General features: G+C 40.6%; 2 protein-coding genes across 3 annotated transcripts in view; both read right to left on the minus strand.

Moving 5' to 3' along the window:
* Nucleotides 1–7,738, minus strand: part of LOC147207206 (CD82 antigen-like) — a 31,884-nt gene extending 24,146 nt beyond the window's left edge. Inside the window, exon 1 of the mRNA XM_086107424.1 lies at nucleotides 7,567–7,738. The gene's annotated coding sequence lies outside the window, so the exon portion shown is untranslated. The remainder of the gene's footprint in view (nucleotides 1–7,566) is intronic.
* A 5,959-nt stretch (nucleotides 7,739–13,697) lies between these two features.
* Nucleotides 13,698–16,786, minus strand: ccnb2 (cyclin B2). Of its 2 annotated transcripts, none has more exons than XM_086106557.1 (8): nucleotides 16,644–16,786; nucleotides 16,419–16,532; nucleotides 15,115–15,375; nucleotides 14,878–15,036; nucleotides 14,570–14,806; nucleotides 14,298–14,438; nucleotides 14,071–14,181; nucleotides 13,698–14,005 (listed from the first exon to the last, which is right to left on the minus strand). In XM_086106557.1, exons 1-8 carry the CDS (start codon nucleotides 16,668–16,670, stop codon nucleotides 13,898–13,900), a joined length of 1,158 nt encoding a protein of 385 aa, XP_085962683.1. In that variant the 5' UTR covers nucleotides 16,671–16,786; the 3' UTR covers nucleotides 13,698–13,897. The 2 variants fall into 2 exon arrangements, with proteins under 2 accessions (XP_085962683.1, XP_085962684.1); XM_086106558.1 differs by having other exon boundaries at nucleotides 16,419–16,529; nucleotides 16,644–16,779.
* Between the last annotated feature and the right edge of the window lie 4,805 nt (nucleotides 16,787–21,591).

The following is a 21,591-nucleotide window of genomic DNA, read 5'->3' on the forward strand; positions in this document are numbered from 1 at the left end:
TTGCCTCGCTAACAGCCCATAGGGAGTGACCATAATATCCATTATGAATACAAGAGAAAATTGACACAAGAGTGTCAGGGCGTGGAAGTATATAATCCCGATACAAACCAAAAGTTGTAAAAATATCACGGTTAAGGGTAAAGTATGAGCCTTAATGGAGACTTCTTTCTTCTTACTTTTTTCTTTTCTGATTGATATAAAAATGATTTATTAGATACAATCACATAACGGGGTAGGACTAGATAAGTTTTTTACTTCTTCCTACTCCCTTGAACATAATAACTGTGTTGAATGAAGATTGATTTCTTTTTTTACTTTTTTTATCTACCTTATTTTCTGTCAAATTATTACTGTATATATGTTTTATGTTCAATAAACAAACAAACAAACAAACAAACAAACCATTTGTCCCTCCAGACTGACCACCGAACACAGCAACATGCGTCTCGACAACAGCTCTGACTTGACAACGGTGCGTTCAACACCAAGCACACGGCACATTCCGACTGCTGACATTGGATTGGTGTATTGAGGCCTCTACATGCTTCATTCCTTTATGACGCAATTACTAGCAAGCTAGTTGGACAAGTTGGACCAAAATCTGTTTGGGTTTTAGATTGCTGTCATTTCGTTATGTTTTACACACCATGGAAACAGTTACTCACATTTGAACTGACAACCTAACAAGCAGCAGCCAAATATGTAATTTCAAAATAACAAGCCACGACTGGAGTACCGGTCACATGGACAGACGCACGTGCTAAGGTAGAACACGTGGTTAGGGGCAGAAAGCTGAGACAATTCCCAGAACATCAACCTACAGAGAAGCTCGAGGTTCTTCCTTGGATGGGTTTTGAAACAAGCTGGCCATAAGTCAGTCATCAGCAGAGCCTTTAATAGGTGGTTGTGACCGAGTGCGCCCAACTTGTTTTCATTGGTGCACCTGTAATTTACTCAAAAGTGTTGGTGCTTGAAGTGCTGTGTGTCAGAGTGTTGCTGATGACTTTTTAACATAATTGGACATTAACCTAACATTGAAGAAGTTGTCAATCGTTCTTATCATCCGCAGCTAGATCACTCACAAAAACACATCTTTTACAAAGATATATTTGTCAGGGCGGTCCGGTGGTTTGCGCGTCAACCTCACAGTGCAGAGAGAGGTCTTGGGTTCAATCCCTGCTCCGGCCTCCCTGTGTGGAGTTTGCATGTTCTCCCCGGGGCTGCGTGGGTTTTCTCCGGGTACTCTGGTTTCCTCCCACATTCCAAAAACATGCATGGCAGGCTGATTGAACGCTATAAATTGTCCCTAGGTGTGAGTGTGGGCGCGGATGGTTGTTCGTCTCTGTGTGCCCTGCGATTGGCTGGCAACTAGCAAGGCCTTTACAATTATGAAGAAATAAAACACTTAAAAACATATAATATGTATTTTTTGCTCATTAAGTTTATCAGAGGAAAGCACAAGAGGGAAGATGACTCCAGCTCCGAAAGGCAAATGTCTTCTTCCATAACAGCATGGAGAAAATCTGTCTCAAGTACTCCTTATGTCAGTTTATTTTCCAATTCAGTGGTTGATTTGGCATACCAATTCAGGGAAACCTTTTCTGTTAAAAAAAAAAAAATCATTAAGTGATCCCACTTAAGATTTAAAATTTGCTTCTGTCTTCTTCAATGTTTTGATCATTTTATGTTTTGATTGCCTCAGTCAGGCCATGACCGAGGAGTGTTTCTCATTTAGATGTTGACAAATAAAAACAAAACAAAAAAAAGCAGCATGCAAAGAAAACGCTAAACAACCAGCTATGTCTTCTCCCCACGTGACGGCAACTCACCACCCCCACCACACACGCGCACGCGCGCGCACACACACACACACACACACACACACACACACACACACACACACACACACACACACACACACAGAGCACAAAGTCTTCCGCCCACCCTGACTGGTCACCCAAACAATGGCAGCTTTCATGCACTATTCTCTCTCAAGTAACAAAAAGGGTGAATTTGAGAAGCAGAGGACTGCTTCATCCTTATGTATCCTCTTCTTGAGAAAACAACAGCAGGTGGTTGAAAGATGCAACTTGCCACTGGGAGACCTGACACCGCCTGGTGGTGGTCCATTTAGGTTACATTTTAGACACCATATGATTGTATTTCTGAAACTGACCATGTGATCTGGTACATCTTCCATCCATTCATCCATTTTCTAATCCACTTATCCTCACAAGGGTCACCGGTGTATTGGAGCCTACCCCAGCTGTCTTTGGGCCGTAGGCGGGGTACACCCTGAACTGGTTGCCAGCCAATCGTATATCTTCAAGATTTCAACTAAGCATTTGCGAATACGTAAAACAACAGTGTGTAGAAACATCAAAATGGCAGCTTGGCAATCATTGGTAAATTGAGATGGTGACCCCAAATTACCAGTGATATTTTGCTTACATTCACCTAATCTTCTTTACAATATACAAGAAAATAAATTGGAGGAGACTGGCGTTCTCTTGACAAGTCGTCTAAAAAGTGAGGAATGATTATAATAATAATCTATAATCTGTTGGGCTCATTGAGAGTGTTTAAATACTTTGGATTCCCTTTGCTGTAGGGATGCAACAATATCAGCAACATGGCGATTTTAAAACTGCCACAAAGTCATCGTAGTCATGTCACAATATTAAAAACACCACATCTGTTAAATAGGCCAGATTATTTTCCATTTGTACACCTCCAGCACCCACTGGTGGTTAGTTTATTAGCGAGGTTTAATTTGTGTTAGCCATGTTTTGGCCACCTATGTTTAAGATCCATGCTAATCGTCAGATGAATGGGAATGTAACACATTTGAGTGGCTTCACAGTTTCGGGCACCCGCAGCGGCTCCTCTCCCTCCTGAGGAAAGAAATTTCATCTGTGCTCTACGTTGCACATGCAGCACATTTGACAATAAAGTTGACTTGAACTTGAACTTGTGTACAAAAACACAAAAATGTCATTTTTTCCACTCTGCATTATTTATTTGTTTGTTTGTGCAATGTCATTCGTTTTTATACAGTATCATGAGCTTATTTTTACTTTTTTTATATATCGCCGACTTTCTCACAAGATCGTGATAATTATCGTATCATTAGTGTCACGTGATGAGTGGCAATTTGGACCCAGAAGCAGACATGAGACTGAACTTCATCTACAAAAATACAAAGCAACTGCAAAGAGCTGGACGCATGTGGCACATAACAACTCATCTCAACTGTATATATAGAGCACTTTCAAACAGCCATCGCTGCACACAAAGTGCTGTACATGGAGTAAATAACATATACAACATCCTTATGTTGTATATGTTGACATTGTACCCGGTAGAAAGTGTGACGTCCTGACAACTTGGCACTGAGTAATCGGAGTTTATATACTGTGAGACATGAAGCCTATATGACCAAATAAAGTTCCGAAGCATTAAAGAGCCATTGCAACTGAAACGTTGAGGAACGTGATAATATCGCATTGCGACGTCTGCATATCGTTCCATTCCGACTTTATTGAATGTCTAATTTAAGTTGTGCTGGGGCTGGGCAGTAATTAAATTTCAACATGTATGGCGATAGACACGTGATTGATATCAATTGAAAATGCCTTCGATAAAATGTTTGATCATCAGGAATCAGAAAGCAAACTCCGACTGCGGCTTTGTGTATGTTATAGGCAGCTGGCAGCCAACTCCAAACACGAAGAAGCAGTTAAACCAACAAAGAAGAATCCCCTATACCAAAGAAGTAGAAGCATCCAATCCAAAGAAGCAAAAGCAACAAAACCAACAACTAAGAAGTTTGCGTGTGCGTGCAGCATTCTCATGAGAACGAGAGGGTGGCGTACCTTCATTCAAATAAATGACTAATAAGATGATATGTTCATACTAATCCGATTAAACACCTATGGATGGAGACGTGGTGTACAAATACAGGCGTTCCCTGTCTTTGATGTGCTCGCGCCAGTGTTCGCCATGTCCCGACCCTCGGCATGGCACTCAAATCAAAATCAGGCAAGTAAACTATTAATGGACCCTTCATGGCAGTAACGTGTCTGCTAAAAAGATCAAGTACAGTGGTACCTCTATGTACGAATGTCTCTTCATACAAAATTTTCAAGTTATAAAAACGTCTCAACAGGAACATATTGCCTCTTGTTACGAAAGAAATTTCAAGATATGAAAGGTAAAAATACAGTATGGGCTGCTCCTCGCAGCTCCGAGTTTCCTGAACCCAACATACTTATAGCTGCATTGGCTATTACTGAGTGTCATCCTGGCATCCCATTGGCTAAGAGGGATTTCTACCATATGTGTCTATGCAGCATCCTCGTCATTTGCCCCTCGGGCCCTGAGCTGTAGTTTTACGTAAATGTGAATCACCCAGAAAAAGTGTTCACCAGTTGGCCGATATGCTGGAGTTTGCCTTGGATATATTTGGATTGGATAAACTTTGTTGTCAAATGTACTGTATGTAAAACATACAGCACAGATGAAATTTCTTCCCTCTCAACACAAAACAAGTTTTTGAAGGATTGTTAAAAGCCGAGAAAAGCAAACGTCCTTGGATCAGTTCTTCACAAAACGCTAGGCAAAAAACACTTCTGAGAGAGAACATGAGAACAACACGAGGAGTGCAAAAAACGATGAGGACGCAGTTAAAAGTTAAATGACCATCATTTTTATTCTTGACTCTATTCTTTGTTGTTAAAATTATGCACAACGCTCATTTATTGCGCAATAATCTCATTGTAACATGTATTGTTACATATTTTAATGCATTTTTTTGCTTTAAAAAACATTTTAGTCTGAATTTTGGGGCGCTTGGAACGGATTAGGGCATTTACATGGAAAACGTGTGTCTACTTACAAAATGTTCTAGTTAAGAAAATTCTTCCAGAACCAATTCATTTCGAAGTAGAGGTACCACTGTAGTCCTAAAACGGTTGGTCATCGCTTATGCATGCACTGCAAGAGAGTTTTAGTTCATTACACTTACATTGAATGAATGTTAATACTGTATAGCTCTCAACGATACTGCTTTGGGATGATATCTAACACAAATACGCATTGATATTGCACCGATGAAGGAAAAACTGCACATTACACTACATTTCAATGTACACACAAAAAAAACAGTTCGTTTTTTATCAGTATTTTAAATGTTTAAAAAAATTCAATAATTGTCAACGTTGACTGATATGAAATACTTTTTAAAAACATTTTTCAGCCATATCGTCCATCCCCACTAAGCACATTATGTTTAAAAAGGCATTTAGTCGTTATATTGTGATATACTTATCTAACTTTTTCATAGTTGCGCTGATTTCTTATGAAAGATTGTGTTACACATGTCAAAATAAAATTAACTAAACTCATATTTTTCTCCTGGTCATTATTTCCAAGAGTAAATATAAATAAATATATATATCGACCAATATGAAATATTATCGAGATATACTTTTCAGTCATATCGTCCAGCTTTATCTTGTAGTTTCATATTTTCTAGCAACAAATCATGATGGCAATGTGAAGGATGCAGAAATCTGACAACAGGCAAAATGCTGAGAATGATTGTGTGTGCGCTTAGTGAACTTGACCTTTCAAACCCCCAGTAAACTCTACAATTACTTCAGTGACAGCATACGGAAAGCAGCTTAGGAAAACAATTTCACAGAGCGAGAATAAGTTCTGAAATGGAACCAGGCAAAAGGAAAAAAAACATTCTTGTATGATTTATGTAAATTAGTGATAGTCTAGCTTTGGTCTTTTAAGTAGATCAGCTGCAACAATCTCAATTAGGGGTCGGCAACCTTTTTGAAAGTGAGCGCTACTTCTTGGGAACTGATTAATGCAAAGGCCCACTCGTTTGATATACTTGATGTGACTTCTGAAAAAACACATTTTCATTTGGCAAAATGTCATCCATTATTAATAATGTTTATAATTTCTCACAATCATTAGGAACAGGCAGATAACAACAGGCAACAATTTATTTTTATGAATCTCTGCCAGTATTCACATTTTTTTAGGTTTCATTTTTTCCCAATGCATTTCAATGGGTGTCAATGATGAGGTGGCTAGAGTTGCCTCCCATTCAAAAAACAAATTCAAATAGATTTATTGATAATCAAAACACCAGTTGTTCATATTTGACTGTGGAAATCATCCATTCTCTATTTTGTGATTAAATGAAATGACAGCAACAATCTAGACCAATTCTCTGCTTACATTTGTCCTCTTAGCTGGGGATGGAAACTGTAAGGAGCAGCTTGAACGTTATTAAATCCACAAAGCTTCAGGGCAATTCCACCAAACAAGAGAAACAGGTTATGTACTTGTGCAATGCCACAGTCAAGGTTCTTCTTCTCAGCAGTTTAGCAATGTGGACTATTGTGGTCAACTTTTCAATAAGGAATCAGATTAAACTCAACGTTCTACAGAGCAGAGGCTGCCTGGATGCATCCAAAATTTAACCAAAAACAGCTGTGAACTCTTGCAAAGCGTAATCCATACAACATCTCTGTTTGCAGGATATGGAAAGGTAATTAAGGTCACATTGGGGGGGAAGGAAACCCTGATTTATAGCCTCAGATGTTTTGGGGGAGAAATGCAGTAAAGAAGAGGGTGCCATGGGAGGCCCAGGGGTTTGTAAGGAAAGATTTGGGGCTTAACTGCGATGCCATCAATTGCTGATGCTGACCCACATTTCCATCTGTACCCTGCTGGTCCTCATAACCGCTCAACACTCAGCTATTAAAGGGGTCCCAGCTCTGCCATATTGTATCTGTTTAACATGTTTTCATTCTAAATCAATGCCAGTCACACACCATATCTCTAGCCGAGCAAGGGATTGGGTTTCTGAAAAAATAGTGATGACGATATATGAGCGTTTCATAAAGTTAGTTTCAACTAACAGACTACAACCTCTATATTGCTGGTATATCAACGAATGTCTTGTAAATGTCTCACTAAATTCAAATTTGGGACAACAATGTGTCTTTCATTTACAGAGAGACGGGAGTGCAGTCTGTTCCACGAGGTGGGCTACGACAGCATTTAATCAAAGACAGGAGTCAACGTAAACCATTTGTAGCGTTCATTGGGGGGCGTATTTAACACAAGTGGTCAAATACACTTCTTAGTCGTGTGGAATATTGTGTGACAACAACTCGGAGTTTTGCATTCAAAATACGAAATCCAATTCAGTTAAAATGGCGAAAGAAGTGTTATGAAGAGCAACCGAGATGATAAGATACACAGCACTGAATGAGTAGACGCCACCGGAGTCTGTTCATTTTGTCTACACGCGCCACATCACCATTCGTAAAGAATACGCCATAAAGCAAAACAAAGCCAGATGAGTGTAAGAAAGGTTGAGTTTCACGCGCCGAGCAGATGAATAACCCATACAAACTGACTGTGTACCCATCGTGTTTCTGGTCATTATTCACGCGTTATAAAAATAACAAAAAAAGAAAAGGCAGGTTCCTTGTTCAAGACCCACACAAAAGTCAGAGAAGAGCGTTGATCACTTACTGATTTGGAAGAAGTGCAGAGAAAAGTTGTAGCAGTTGAATGTGTGTAGCTGAGAGCTCGATGCGGCTCCTGTCTGCTCTGAGCGGGCTTTTGGCCGTAGTGTTTAACCACAACCGACGCCGACAACAATTTAGCTGCTGTCGGGGAGGCTCAAGGTGGGTAGACAGTAGGGGACTCTCCTACGTCCCCCCCCCCCCCCATGTGGCAGATAAAGGAATTAGCATGTCGAACAGCCTCCTTTAACTCCTAAATCCCCGCAACGCCACCACGGCACCCAAGGATACGTTTATCCGCACAAAAACACTTAAATGGACATTCTCTGCTTTCTATTCATTTTGAAAATGAAAATGTAATTAGTTCAGATGTTTTTTAAACACTATTCACAGTGTCACAGTGAATATTTATTCATTCATTCATTCCCTTGACTCTAATCACTATAAAGTATAGCACGATGTCAAAGTCAAGGCCCAGGGGACAGATCCGGCCAGCTACGTCACTTTATGTGGCCGGCGAAAGCAGATCATGTGTGTCATCTGTACTTAAATGTCAAATTATCATATGTCTTTAATAACACCGACAGTTAGCAATAATTTTGTTACGCTGTTGACACTCACTTGGATTGGATTGGATTGGAGAAACTTTATTGTCAAATGTACTGTATGTGGAACATACAGCACAGATGAAATTTCTTCCCTCTCAACAAAAAACAAGAGGAGCTGCCACTTGAACAATAATTGAGCAACAAACAAACAAACAGTTGAGTGATTTCAAAATTAGTAATATATCAGTTTGTTATGTATAAATTATAATACGATGAGATGATTACGTAAACATTCATCCAGCTTCACTGTCTTACTGGCCCACCGAGAGAAAGATGTAAAAACGAGTTTGACGCCCCTGCAGTCTGGAATTAGTAGACTTCAGTACACACACGCACAAATCTCTGTCTATCTGCAGTATCTATCTATCTATCTATCTATCTATCTATCTATCTATCTATCTATCTATCTATCTATCTATCTATCTATCTGTGAATGAGTGCCCTTATTTCTATCAAAGTCGTAAAATACCCTCAGTTTAATGTTACTCTTTAATGGGACCCACCTCTCCGGAGGAGTCTCCCTACAGCATTTACATTTTGTGAAATGGATTTTATACGATTGTAACGAATATTGTATAATACAATATTGTGTCATTACAAGACACAGTGAACACCACATGAGCAAGGAAAACTCCCTCTACGAAAGAGACCTCAAACAGACCTAATACGTGATTTGGAGCTGTATATCAGCCTTGGTTGGGTTGGGAGAGTGTGGCGATCAGTGAGGGATGCCATAACTGTCAACCCAATGTCCCACACCCATCACATTACCGGAATAAGACCACAAATGTTTGACACCTGTCACGTTAATACAAGTAAAATGAAAAAAATGTCTGTCCAACTGTTCAGCCAACCTGCGAAACTCAGAACAGTAAGTTACTCAAGTAGCTGAGTTGATTATAAATCAACCCTGACCAACAGCTTTATCAAAAAGGAATTATTTAAGCTTGCTCTTAAATAGCAAGAGACTGTCTGTCTCCAGGACCATACCTGGAAGATGGTTCTACCTCCCGTACGATTTTTCAGATTCGAAGAACCATAAGTACAGTCAATGTTAATTTTGGAAACATTGTGCTCTGATAGTTTGCTACGGCATCACAAGCAATTTAAGGTATGATACTGCCTTCTCACTTGGTTCTTTGTAGGAGAAAATAAAGGACTTTAAATTCAGTTCTAAATGTTAGAAGAAGCCATTACAGTGAAGCTAGCACTGGGGAAATATTTTGTATTTTTATCATTATTATTGTTAGTGTTATGGTAAGGCACTCTGGCAACTTGCTGGAGGAGCCTGCGAAGAGAAAGCAATAATCCACCCCAGTAGTCATAAAAACATTTAATAACTTTTCAGCATAGTAGTAATATTTTTTTTAAATCCTGATCATAGGTGAATTTCTTTGGTTAATGAGGATAAAGATAAGATAAAAGATCAAATGCTTCGTCGTCACCGCAAAGATTGTCAAACAGCATTCATCACTTAAAATGATTAAGATAAAAAGAGTGGAATAAAGACTTTCCCCTTACTGCTAAAATTATATTAAAATGGACATTAGAATGAAAAATAACCATTAGTGACTCCCCCAACAAAAATCATATATTTTTTCTGTCAATCCTATTCTGTTGCACGGTCACTGTCCTACTTGAGCGGCTCACACCATTCAATATTGACTGACCTGTTTGCAAAGGGGCGGGCGGTGCTAGTCGTAGTGGTGAGGTCAGAGTTGGTCTGAACGCAACAATAGGCCCCCCTCACACCACATACAGTCAGTGGTGGAGAGAACGTGAGCCACAGTCACATTCTAAATGGTGTAATTCTGTAGCTTCCAATGTCACAAAGTTGAGATCACAGAGCAACACTCAATGCCTCATTGTTTAGGATTGTAACTGCACATGTTAGGCAACAAACAAAGCAAGTAACAGTTTCTCAGCCATGGCTCGGGCTTCACACAAGTTGTCTAACAGATAAGTGATGCTCAGGATTGATGACTGAATGACCAGAGGTGGTAAGATGAAGGCTGAACTCAATGACCTCAGTGAATGAACAGTTGACGGGCAGCACGGTGGTCGACTGGTTAGCACGTTCCTCTTACAGTGCAGAGGTGCAGGGTTTGATTCTGGCTGCGGCCTTCCTGTGTGGAGTTTGCATTCTTTCCCCGTTGCCTGTGTGGGTTTTCACCGGGTACTTCGGTTACCTCCCACATTCCAAAAACATGTGTGGTAGGTTAATGGAACACTCGAAATTGTCCTCAGGTGTGAGTGTGAGGGTGGATGGTTGTTCGTCTCTGTGTGCCCTGCGATTGGCTGGCAACCGGTTCAGGGTGTCCCCCTGCCAGAAAACGGCTGGGACAGGCTTCAGCATCCCTGTGACCCTTGTGAGGATAAGCGGATCGGAAACTGGATGGATGGATGCTCAAAAGGAGTGGGAAAAAGCATACGGTAATTGATTTAATCCCATCCCCCTGTTCCAACAATACAATTCCCTTACTGGATTGAATTTACGGTTTCAATAATACCTGTACTCAAATAGGAAAACAAAACAAACAAGATAACAGTGTAAGAAAACATAATAAGTCTGCTCCATTAGCAGCTGCACTGTTCATTCCTCTCATAATTAAGAGGGCCATTTTCTTTGTATTTCTTCTGAAACGGATTCATGCATGAACATTGTTTCAAGACTGAATTTAAGTTATTGTCTTGTCTTAAAGAAATGTTGCAAGTTGGCCTGTTCCAAACGAATGTTTTTGGAATCAGTTATCCTTTCAAATACTGTATTCCATCGATTACACTGGGGAATCCCCCCCCCCACACACACACTTTTTTTTCCTCCCCATCCAACAGTGATGAGGACACCCCTACATAACACTTGAGTTTGTCAAAATTGATATTTGAACACCATACTAAATTCAAAGTAAAGACATTTTAATCTTACTTTTCATATAAGCAAGCGTTTTGTGTCATTCATAAAAACAAGTGCCATCAATGGCTGCTGCGCTGGATGCGAGGCCTTATTTCACAAATTATCCAGCAGTGACTGTTACGCTTGACACATTTCTCACAATAATCACTCACATAAAAACTCAAACGCGGCCACCGCTTAAATATTTAGATGTGCTCTGGAACATGCTATGCGAAGCTGCGTTCGCTAGAGAAGTATTAACTAGCTTGGCCAAAGGTCCTCTTTTGCTCAGACATTTTCCCTTTTCTTACCCACTGTCTGGGGCGTCCGCGAGGATTTTTTAAATTTATGAAAATGTCCGGCTTTAATTGGTTTTCACGCGACCAATTAGCATGTGTTTAATTTTACTGACATTTTGCGCAAAAAAACCCCCAAAACAATTATGAGGAAGAAAACTAAAGGCTGGGGTAATTTTATTTTCTTTGTTAAATTACTTTGTAAAATCCTTGCGAGACTATTGTTTTATTATTTACATTATTACACTGAAAAGATGGGAAGAAATTATTTGTCAAAGCTGGATTTTCTGCAGAAGAGGTGTTATTAAGAACATTGTCATATTGTGTATATTGTGTCATATTGTATTAAGTGAGACTTCAAAACAGAGCTCCTTTTATGGGTTTTTTTTTCTCATCAGAGGAGGCATAATTTAAATTAGGACTGAAAATATATATGCTAAGGTTATTGGGGCACATAACAGCGAAGCCAAACAGGTTGAAAGGCATGAATATTGTTCCATATGAGTCCACACCGCTCTCCTGGGGTTCTAATTTATCCCATTCAACTAATTTGGATAACTTTGCCGCCCATTAATAATGTGGGAATTTATATAGAGCCAGCCAACAAGACTATTTCAAGAACTGCCTTTCACACCCTAGGGACAGTTGCAAGATTTTGGAAGGAAAACTGGAACAGTTAAGAATAAATACAACATTTTAGGAAGAACAACCATCCTTCTGTCCTTACTTTACTCTGAAGACTTGCACAGAATGGAAACAGCCATGGGATGGAGTTTGGATGGCAGCTGCTGATAGCAAGCTGTCCACACACCTCTGAATGAACATCAGTCATGCTGGAACGGTACTTGTACTTCATGTTTTTATCAATGGCTCAAAAATGCCGTTGCACGTTCCCTCTTTAATAAGAGGGGCCCCGCGCCTCACACCGATGTTCGAGTGGACCACTTCTCTGTCTAAAGCAGGGGTGCCCAAACCTTTTTGACCTAAAATCAACTTTTCGTTCAACCAACCTCCCGCGATCGGCTCCTTACCGCGCACGCTCGTACACACGCATGCCATGATGAGCAACGGCTATAACGGCCCCGAAGATGAACCAAACAGAAAAATAAAGCAGAAAAAAAGAGTTGAGTTTGTGAAAAGGATTTCCTGCCGACCTTAGTGGGAGACCTGACGCGGATGCATGCGACGCACTTTTGCAGCCTGTTTACTATCGCAGCTCACGCGTACCGTTTTAAAATGCTTCTCTTTACGCTCCAGATTCCCATTCTTTGCCAGTGCCATCGGTGAAATGCAGATGAAACAAACTCTGAATGAGAATAATAAAAGACATAGCGTAACAGCTCTGATCACAAGCTGCAATTGCAGACTGCTGAGCACTTCAGTACACAATAAGTACATTACTAACATGCACAGAGGTAGACAAATGTTTATTTCCTCTACACTCCTTGCGATCAGTCCGTGAGCTACTGGTCGATCGTGATCGACATAATGGACACCCCTGGTCTAAAGCGTCATTATCCACAAAAATAAATCCTCACTCTGTGTGGGTATATTTGGCTTACTTGGTCCCCGGAAGTGGTTTTTTTTTTTTAGTTTAGAGTAGACAAAACAAAATGGAAACTGCTCGTTTTGTTAGAGTCCTTGTATGCAAATTCGGAGTGAACAGTGGCGTAAATAGATGGTGCCACCGGTGCGATGCACCAAGGCCCCAGATGGGCACCAAGTGGTCCATGAAGGAAGAGGCTGAAAAACATCCATTATCTGAATCACTTATCCTCAAGGGTCATGGGCGTGCTGTCCAGAATTCCCACTTTTTCTTCTTTTAAATCAACTGAACATTCCTAACCACTGTACAGCCTCAAGTGAAAAAGACATGTTAACTCATTGAGTACCAGCCAATTCAAGACCCTTTTTTTTTTTACCCTAAATTGAGAAGAAAAAAAAAAAGTATCTGGGGTTGAACATGTGGAGTGTGAAAAGACAAATATGTCTTTGGGAGTGAATGAGTTATAGAAATGTGTTTTGTATTTAAAACAAAAGAAGTCAGTTTTGTATGCATACACTTCTCCTAAGTTTACATCTGGCCATCATGCGCTCAGAAGTTTAGGGGCCGTCATTCGCTGAAATGTATTCTGCGTTACATGCAGGCAGGCTTAAGCAGACATCCAAATTGCCCGTTGCCAGGTTTGCATATTTGAACAAGATTCCACATTTAGTACAAATGTTAGGCTAGGCATATTTGAATACATTGGCCTGCCATGTTTCAAAACCTATAGGTGCCATTAAAAGGGGCATTCTTTTGATAGATTGTGAAATACTAATGGGAAAAAAAAAAATCATATACAGTGCATCGACAACTGGTCACTTTAATGTCATAAAGAGGAGCAGTGGCACATGAGCATGCATTCTCAAGACAAAGAACTCCCAATCCAGGACTTGGTTATTTAATTTAAAAAAAAAAGGAGGGGGGGGGGTTTAAAATTCAGAAAGTGCATGTGGCAGTTAAAAACAAAAAGGGGGGGGATAAAACTTTTTTTTAAATCAAGGGGCATCAAGACAGGCTGCCAGGTTGCTGATAAGCGGTGAATTGAGCTGTGGAATCAGGCTTATCTTCATCAACTTGCTGCTTGAGTACTTGTTCTTGACAGCCTGCCAAGAGAGAAGCACTTTTCACGTTTCTCTTGTCGCGTTCATTGTGCTCACCAGCCACTCACCTGGAATTTAGTTTTCCCACCATTTACCCTCACAACATTTTTGGCGATGTGCTGCATGATGGGCTTCAGGTGGGCTTCGCTATATGTCGAGTAGTGTTCCTGTGTGGTTGACTGTAGGAAGGCAAACAAACATTTATGAAAGAGGAGTCCATTCAATCAAGTACGCCTAAACACATCTCTGGTCCTCTACTCTCATGGGTAAAATTGCAGACAACTGTCCAACTCACCCAAGGGAGTTCATTCAGCAGCAGCTGAGAGAGGCACAGAGCCGCTGCAGCAATCTCAGAAGGGCGATAATGCACCATTTCGTAGTCAATGAGTGTCAACTCCATCAGATACTTGGCCAGCGTGTGCCTTTCCACATCAGACTGGATGAAAACAAGTGCCCAAGTAAGACATTCATCATCATGTGGATCTGTCCAAGTGGACATTTGACAGACACCGAACTGTTCCAACTGCAGTTTGGACATTTGAGCAAATCAGTAACTACAAATCTCACATTGGCCACTTTTGAAGCTCTCCTGAGGAAGTGTAGCGGAAGCGGACGTCCGAGCTGAAAGTTGAGGCTCTTTAGAACCAGTTGTTCCATCTCCAAAATCTGAGCATTGGTGAACGCGCTGTCCGTGACATAGGCAAAGTCTCCCACTATCGGAGGATAAGTCTCCTCATACTTTGAGGCAACCAGCATTGCAGTTACACCGACGAGCTGCAGCTTTCTACGAGAGACTGGCTGGATCTGTGGGGCAGCAGGATGACCAATTTGGAGTTACAAAAGTCCACGATACTAAAAATTGAGATAGCTCCTACCTGGAGAAACCGGTCAAGGACTGCAACAGAGAGATACAAGGTCTCTTGCAGCAGCTGGAATCTGGAATGAACCTGAACCATCCAGTCGATAAGAAGAGCTCGCATGCGGTCGGTGATTTCATAACCCTGCATGTAGTTGGCATGAACAGGCTGCTCTACCTATGCAAAAGGATAACGAGACACAGCATGTCAGGCATCACATCGTGCAACAAAGTGGACTCGGTGAGAAAAGATTACCTCCAATTGGTGCAGATATCTGTAGATGTCCTTTACGTATTCGGAGCACAGCTGGGGCATGTTGGCATCATCCTCATCTACATCATCCACTGGGAGCAGTGCATTGGAGAAAGCCTGGCATAGTTCCACCTCCTCCTCTTCCTTCATGGACACATCAGTTGATTCCTCTGAAACCAGAAGTGGGTCTGCTGCTGCCTTAACTTGAAATGGAGCAACGGCATTGACTTTCCGAACTCCAGTTGCTTTGGCATGTCCCCTTTCCTGGAGACAAAGTTTTGGAGTGAAGCAGTGAGGTAGAGGGAGAAAAAAAAGAAAAAAGAAAAAGACAGTTGACTCAATTTCATCAGAATCAGAATAATCTTTATTGGCCAAGTAGGTAGAACACACAAGGAGTTTGTCTACGGTAGTACATATTGCACTAGTATCATCACAAACAAGGACATGACAAATAAGTCTGGAAGGACATTCCGTAATGCAAGTGTAACGTTGTGCGGTGGTACCACCCAATGACAACTGTGAGACAATGTGCAAAGTATCAAACAGTGGTAGAATACAATACTATAACAGTTGTACAGAAAATCATTGCACCATTCATATTGGCACTCATGTAATACCTTTATTACTCTATCAACTGTATCACTGGACTACAGACCATTTGTGGGATTAAAAAAAAAACGTGATCTGATCTTTATATTTCTTAACCATGCATGTACATGGTACAATTGTGTTTATAATCCAAACGCACATTTTATTTTGTGGCTTCACGACCAATACTAGAGTGAGTTCAACAACTGTCGACAAATTCATTTTGTGTTTTACATTCGGCCAAGAAAGATGGACCCGATTTCCCTTCAAATAAAAGTTGCAGTGCACCTTCAATAAATGCAGGGCAAGCCTTGTTATATTATAGACTCATTTGCCTTTTTCTTAACATGAGACATATTTGTATTTAGATTACATGCAAGCCCTGAAGCAAGGCATTTAATAACGAAACACATTGCTCAAACAATGCACAAAGTTCTTCGTAAAAGTTTATGCATTGATCTATTCAAGAATGTTTCCGTTCACAAACAAGAACTTGTTTGTAAAATGCCTGATAGAAGAATGGAAATGGGAGAACAATTTACTATACTAGTAAGTACATACTGCATTCTGTTGCCATAGCTTTGAAAACACAAATTTTATTTACGTCTTTTTTTTTTGTGACTGCAGCCACAAAGTAAAACTCATGTCAGAATCGTAACACAGAAGCGCGAGAGTAGACCAAAGGTGGACGACCATTCACTTTTGCTGTTCGACCTTACCTTTATGTTGACTCCTGACACGAGCACATTGGTTCGCTCGACGAGAGCAGCTCGCCTCGTTACAGCTCCTGTTGGTTTAGTCATCTTTGGGGGGTTATCAGTCACTGGAAGCTGCTAAAATACATTTTAAAAATGTTTAAGTTAAAGTACAGGTACATTTACGACAACCAAATTTAATAGCATTCGCTTAGTTGAGGTGAGCTTTAAATATTTTGTTTTTCTTACCACACTCCGGACTTCCATGGACGACATGGCTGCAAAAGGGGGAGCACAAACTATAAACTTAACACGGCAATTAAAACATAGCTAAAAGTGCCTTTTAAAACTACTGGCAAAATTCGTTTAAAACGTCTGTTACCGGAATTCGCAGCCTGTTTTAAATGTAGCTCCGTCACATTTGATTGGATAAACGACATTAGTGCTGCGCTTCTGATTGGATGAAAATATGGAGTTAAAGGTTAACTGGTACGCAACAAATTATAGCGCCACAGAGAGCTCTGGAGCAGCACGACTAATCTACGCGTCTACATATGGGCATTTTAGGGGCGGGGGTGCAACGTTCCATGAAAAAGCATTGACCAATTTTCACGAGATTGACTTTTTTTTAACAATGCCCAAACGTGTGCTAACAACAAGGAAGACTCGGGGGGACGTTTCGTTCATAACAACATAAAATGTGAAATGTTGTTCACAGTTGCCTCGTAACTACGACGTTGTGTTGGTCAATTTGCCGTCCACACACGAAACGCCCTAATCATTAGGTCATCATGCTTGCCCCCTCATAACTTTTAAGTGGCCACAGGCACAGATCCCAAAGCGGGCGTGTCGTATATGTTAAAGTCAACTGTCTACGCACGGGACCTCAAATTCTTTCCACTTAATCCATAGGTGTCAAACTCAGGTCCTGGAGGGCCGCTGTCCTGCATGTTTTCCATGTCTCCCTGTTGCAACACACCTGATTCAAATGAACAGGTTCAATGTTAGGCTTCTGCAGAGCTTGGTGATGATCTGATCATTTGAAAACATGCAGGACAGCGGCCCTCCAGGACCTGAGTTTGACACCTTAATCCATCCATCCATTCTCTAAACCAGGGGTGTCAAAGTCAGTTTTGTTGCGGGCCACATTGTAATTATTGGAGCTGGTCGATTATGGAAAACTATCATCGCGATTATTTTGATTGAGATTGATATCACCATTAATTTATTTAAAATGTTAAGATTTGGTCAACCACTACAACTCAACTTCTCAAAAATATAACCATAGTCTCGCGCTCATTCATCCTTGCACGCTTAAACACTTCACTCTTTTTGTCTAAAAAAACGGACTTTGTAAATATCATGTGAAATTCAAGCCTCTTGCATTTTCATTCTGCTACATCTACACTTTGTACGCATTGCATCTGTGCATACATTAACGGCTGGAATAAGCATTACCCCCCCCCCCCCCCAATTGGTTTTATTTATTATTTTATCTTGTGTTATTTTCACAAGTGTTAGGATTTAATGGACTAACTTGGGATCTCGGTGATTGTATTTTGTGCCATGTCATGAGTAGATGTGTGTTGGTATGACAAATAAAAGTCCTTGGATCTTTGAATATTTGACGAAAGGAGCATTTCTTGAATCCTTCAAAACTCAACTTTAAATGTAATCTGAACGGACAATAAATTAGTTAGAAAGTAAAATAAGAATAAGTGAAAAACAAAAAACACATACCACTGTTCCTGCGCGTTTTGGCCTCTACGGGGCAGTGTGGTGCTGTGCATGGATGGCGTACATCGGATGAGAGCAGAATTTGCGATTTGGATCTACAGTATTAATATAAACCGTTTTTCAGAGATTATGAAGAGTGTGTGCCTTCGAGTACCCCCACAACATTTATATCTGAATATTTGTTCTTTGAATGACTTTCACTTCGGAAGTCAATGCCAATTTCATGTTATGAGCATTTCAATGGGATCCTACATTGACTTTGGTATTTGCGCTGGCGATTTAATAAAAGGAAGCATGTTACGTTTTTACATATATGATGTGTGTAATTCTTTTGTTGTTTTTTAGTTTTCCAGTAAGCTCCAACTAGGGTGTCATTGAACATCTTTAAAGCAATTTTAGGGACTGCGGAATCGCAATCCGCTACACGCTTGCTGGGCAAGCAATTTGGTGCATTCCGGTTATTTTCACAACGTCGGGAATTTGCAAAAGCACCGCGCCGCTGTGCAGGTTGATCTTTTTCTTCGATTAGAACGTTTTAAAATCAAGAGAAGTCAAAATTGAAATCATGATTTATATTTCGGTTAAGTAGTTATGGTGTTTACAGTTGCATGGCAAAGTAAGTGAACCTTTTGGAATTACCTGGATTTCTGTATAAATTGGTCATAAAATGTGTTCTAATATTCATCTAAGTCACAACAATAGACGAACACAGTCTGCTTGAACAAATACCACACAAACATTGATACGGTCTCATGTTTTGTTTATTAACACAGCGCAAGGTGGCAAAAGTATGTGAACCCTTAGGCCAGGGGTGTCCAAAGTCGGTCCTCAAGGGCCGATGTCCTGCCTGTTTACCAGCTCTCTTCGGAGCAAAACACCTGATTCAAATAATCAGGGTCGTTCTAATGCTGCTTCAGAGCTGGCTGATGAGCTGATCACCTGAATCAGGTGTGTTGCAGGCGAGAGAGCTGGAAAACAGGCAGGACAGCGGCCCTCCAGGCCCGGAGCTGGACATGCCTTCCTTAGGCTAATGAGCCAATTGGAGTCAGAAGTCAGCAATCTGGAGTCCAATGAGATGAGATTGAACGTGGTGGGGGCAAAGCTACAACATCTACAATGATCGAGAAAGAGATAAGGTTGCTGATTGCATGCCCCTGACTGTTATATACTAAAAATACAAGTGTAATCGATGCTATGCTAAGTTGCCTAGCAGATGCATACAGCGCATTATTATTATTATTTATAATAATAGCGCAGGCGCTCTTGGGTAAACGTCGACGTAAAGTGACGTTTGGGCGCTTTATAATGACGCAGCTCCTACTTGGCTCGTTGCCGGTGGAGAACCAAACACGTTTTTCATGAAAACTTGTTCAGTACTAAATAGGCACTAACTAACTAACTAACTAACTAACTGGACTAACTAACGCTGAACGAACAAGTTTTCTTTGGGTAGAAAAGGGGTATAAAAGCCCATCAGTCCACAGTGAGACAAATTGTCTATAAATGGAAAAAGTTCAGCACCGTTTCTACTCTAACTAGGAGTGGCCGTCCTGTAAAGATGACGAGCGCAGCGCAGAATGCTCAGAGGTGAAGAAGAATCCTCGAGTGTCAGTAAAAATCTTTGGCACATGCCAACATCTCTGTGGAGGAATCTACAACACGCCAAACACTGAACAAGAATGGAGTTCATGGGAGGACAGTGGACACCGCGGAGGAAGCCACTGTTACACCCCCCCCCCCCCCAAAAAAAAACATTGCCGCACGTGTGAAATTTATCAAAGATCACCTGGATGTTCCATAGCACTACTGGCAAAATATTCTGTGGACAGATGAAACCAAAATTGAGTAGTTTGGAAGGAACACAACACTAAGTGGAGGAAAAAAAAGGCACAGCACCCCAACATCAAAACCTCATCCCAAATGTGAAGTATGGTGGAGGGGGCATCAACAGAAGATGGGCGATGCAACAGGACAATGACCCAAAGCACAGAATTAAATTAACAACAGCATGGCTTTAACAGAAGAAAATAAGACTTTTGGGAGTGGCCCTGTTAGAGTCCTGACCTCAACCCAATAGAGAAGCTGTGGCATGACCTTAAGAGAACAATTCACACCAGACATCCGAAGAACATTGCTAAACTGAGACAGGAATGGCCCAAAATTCCTCCTGACCGTTATGCCGGTCTGATCTGCAACTACAGGAAATGTTTGTTTGAGGTTATTGCTGCCAAAGGAGGGTCAACCAGTTATTAAATCCAAGGGTTCACTTACTTTTTCCACCATGCGCAGTGAATGTTTACATGGTGTGTTCAATAAAAATACATGACAACATTGTTTTTGTGGTATTAATTCAAGCAGACTGTCTATTGTTGTGACTTAGGTGAAGATCAGAACACATTTTATGACCAATTTATGCAGAAATCTAGGTAATTCCAAAGGGTTCACCTACATTTCCTTACAACTGCATCTTTTACAAAAATGTTTTGACAATTATATGGCTCCTATTTCAGAGGAACAGTTTGCGGAAGGCTCTTTTCTGTTCCAGCATGACTGTGTCACAGGGGGGGGCAAGGTCTAGAAAACACACTTGGTTCAGTTTGGTGGAGAAGAACCTGTACAAAACCTTGACTTTAAGACTAAAGTCAAAAACATTTGGCCTGAAAAATAAACAGAGATGGTGAGTGAGCAAGATCTCTCTCCGGTCCAACACCAATGACCTCCGCACAAAGATTACCCACACAAACAAGCTCCTGTCGTCTTCTTTAAAGACTGTCTGCATCGTGTGTAAAACAAACAGTGAGTTTTTGGAGATGTAAGGTCAAAGTGTAACAAGTGAAGGTCAGGTGAATGGAAAACTATGCACTTTGTATTTATTCTATTTCCGAAACACAAATTGGGACTCCTGCTGTGCAGCACTTCTACGCAAAAGAGGCCCAGGAGATGAATCACAAAGCAACTTTATATCGTTTTCAAGTATTCAAAACTGTTAAATAAGTACAAGGTGTGTTCACGTGATTTACATATTGGACAATATATGCACTGCCCAGTTTTAATGCTTTGTACAGGTTTCCCACTAACCACGCAACACGCTAAATGTCCGTGTATACATTTTTGTTTTCTTTTTGAATCTATAGGAAAAGTGTAAGCTATTGGTCAAAAAGCACACAAACGGTACATCCGGAACAGTTTTAGAGTGGACGCAGACAATCCGACAAAGAGGAAGGACTGACAAAGCCCATTCTAGAACGATGATTAGCTGCTGGTGATATGAACAGTACATATTAACATGAAAAGTAGATAAACATTTTGTTTTTATAGTTAATCCCTCAATCTACTGGCTTGTTGTTTAACTTCTAGAGGAGAAAAATAATAGACAGAAAGACTGACATAATTTGTAAGATTTCTTCTATAAATTTGGTCAAATCTATTAAGGCACCTGTTGATACTAGATTGAATATAC

This window comes from Hippocampus guttulatus, chromosome 3 (assembly GCF_054856545.1).
Source record: "Hippocampus guttulatus isolate MCC_2025c chromosome 3, RoL_Hgut_1.0, whole genome shotgun sequence".
Classification (NCBI taxonomy): domain Eukaryota; kingdom Metazoa; phylum Chordata; class Actinopteri; order Syngnathiformes; family Syngnathidae; genus Hippocampus; species Hippocampus guttulatus.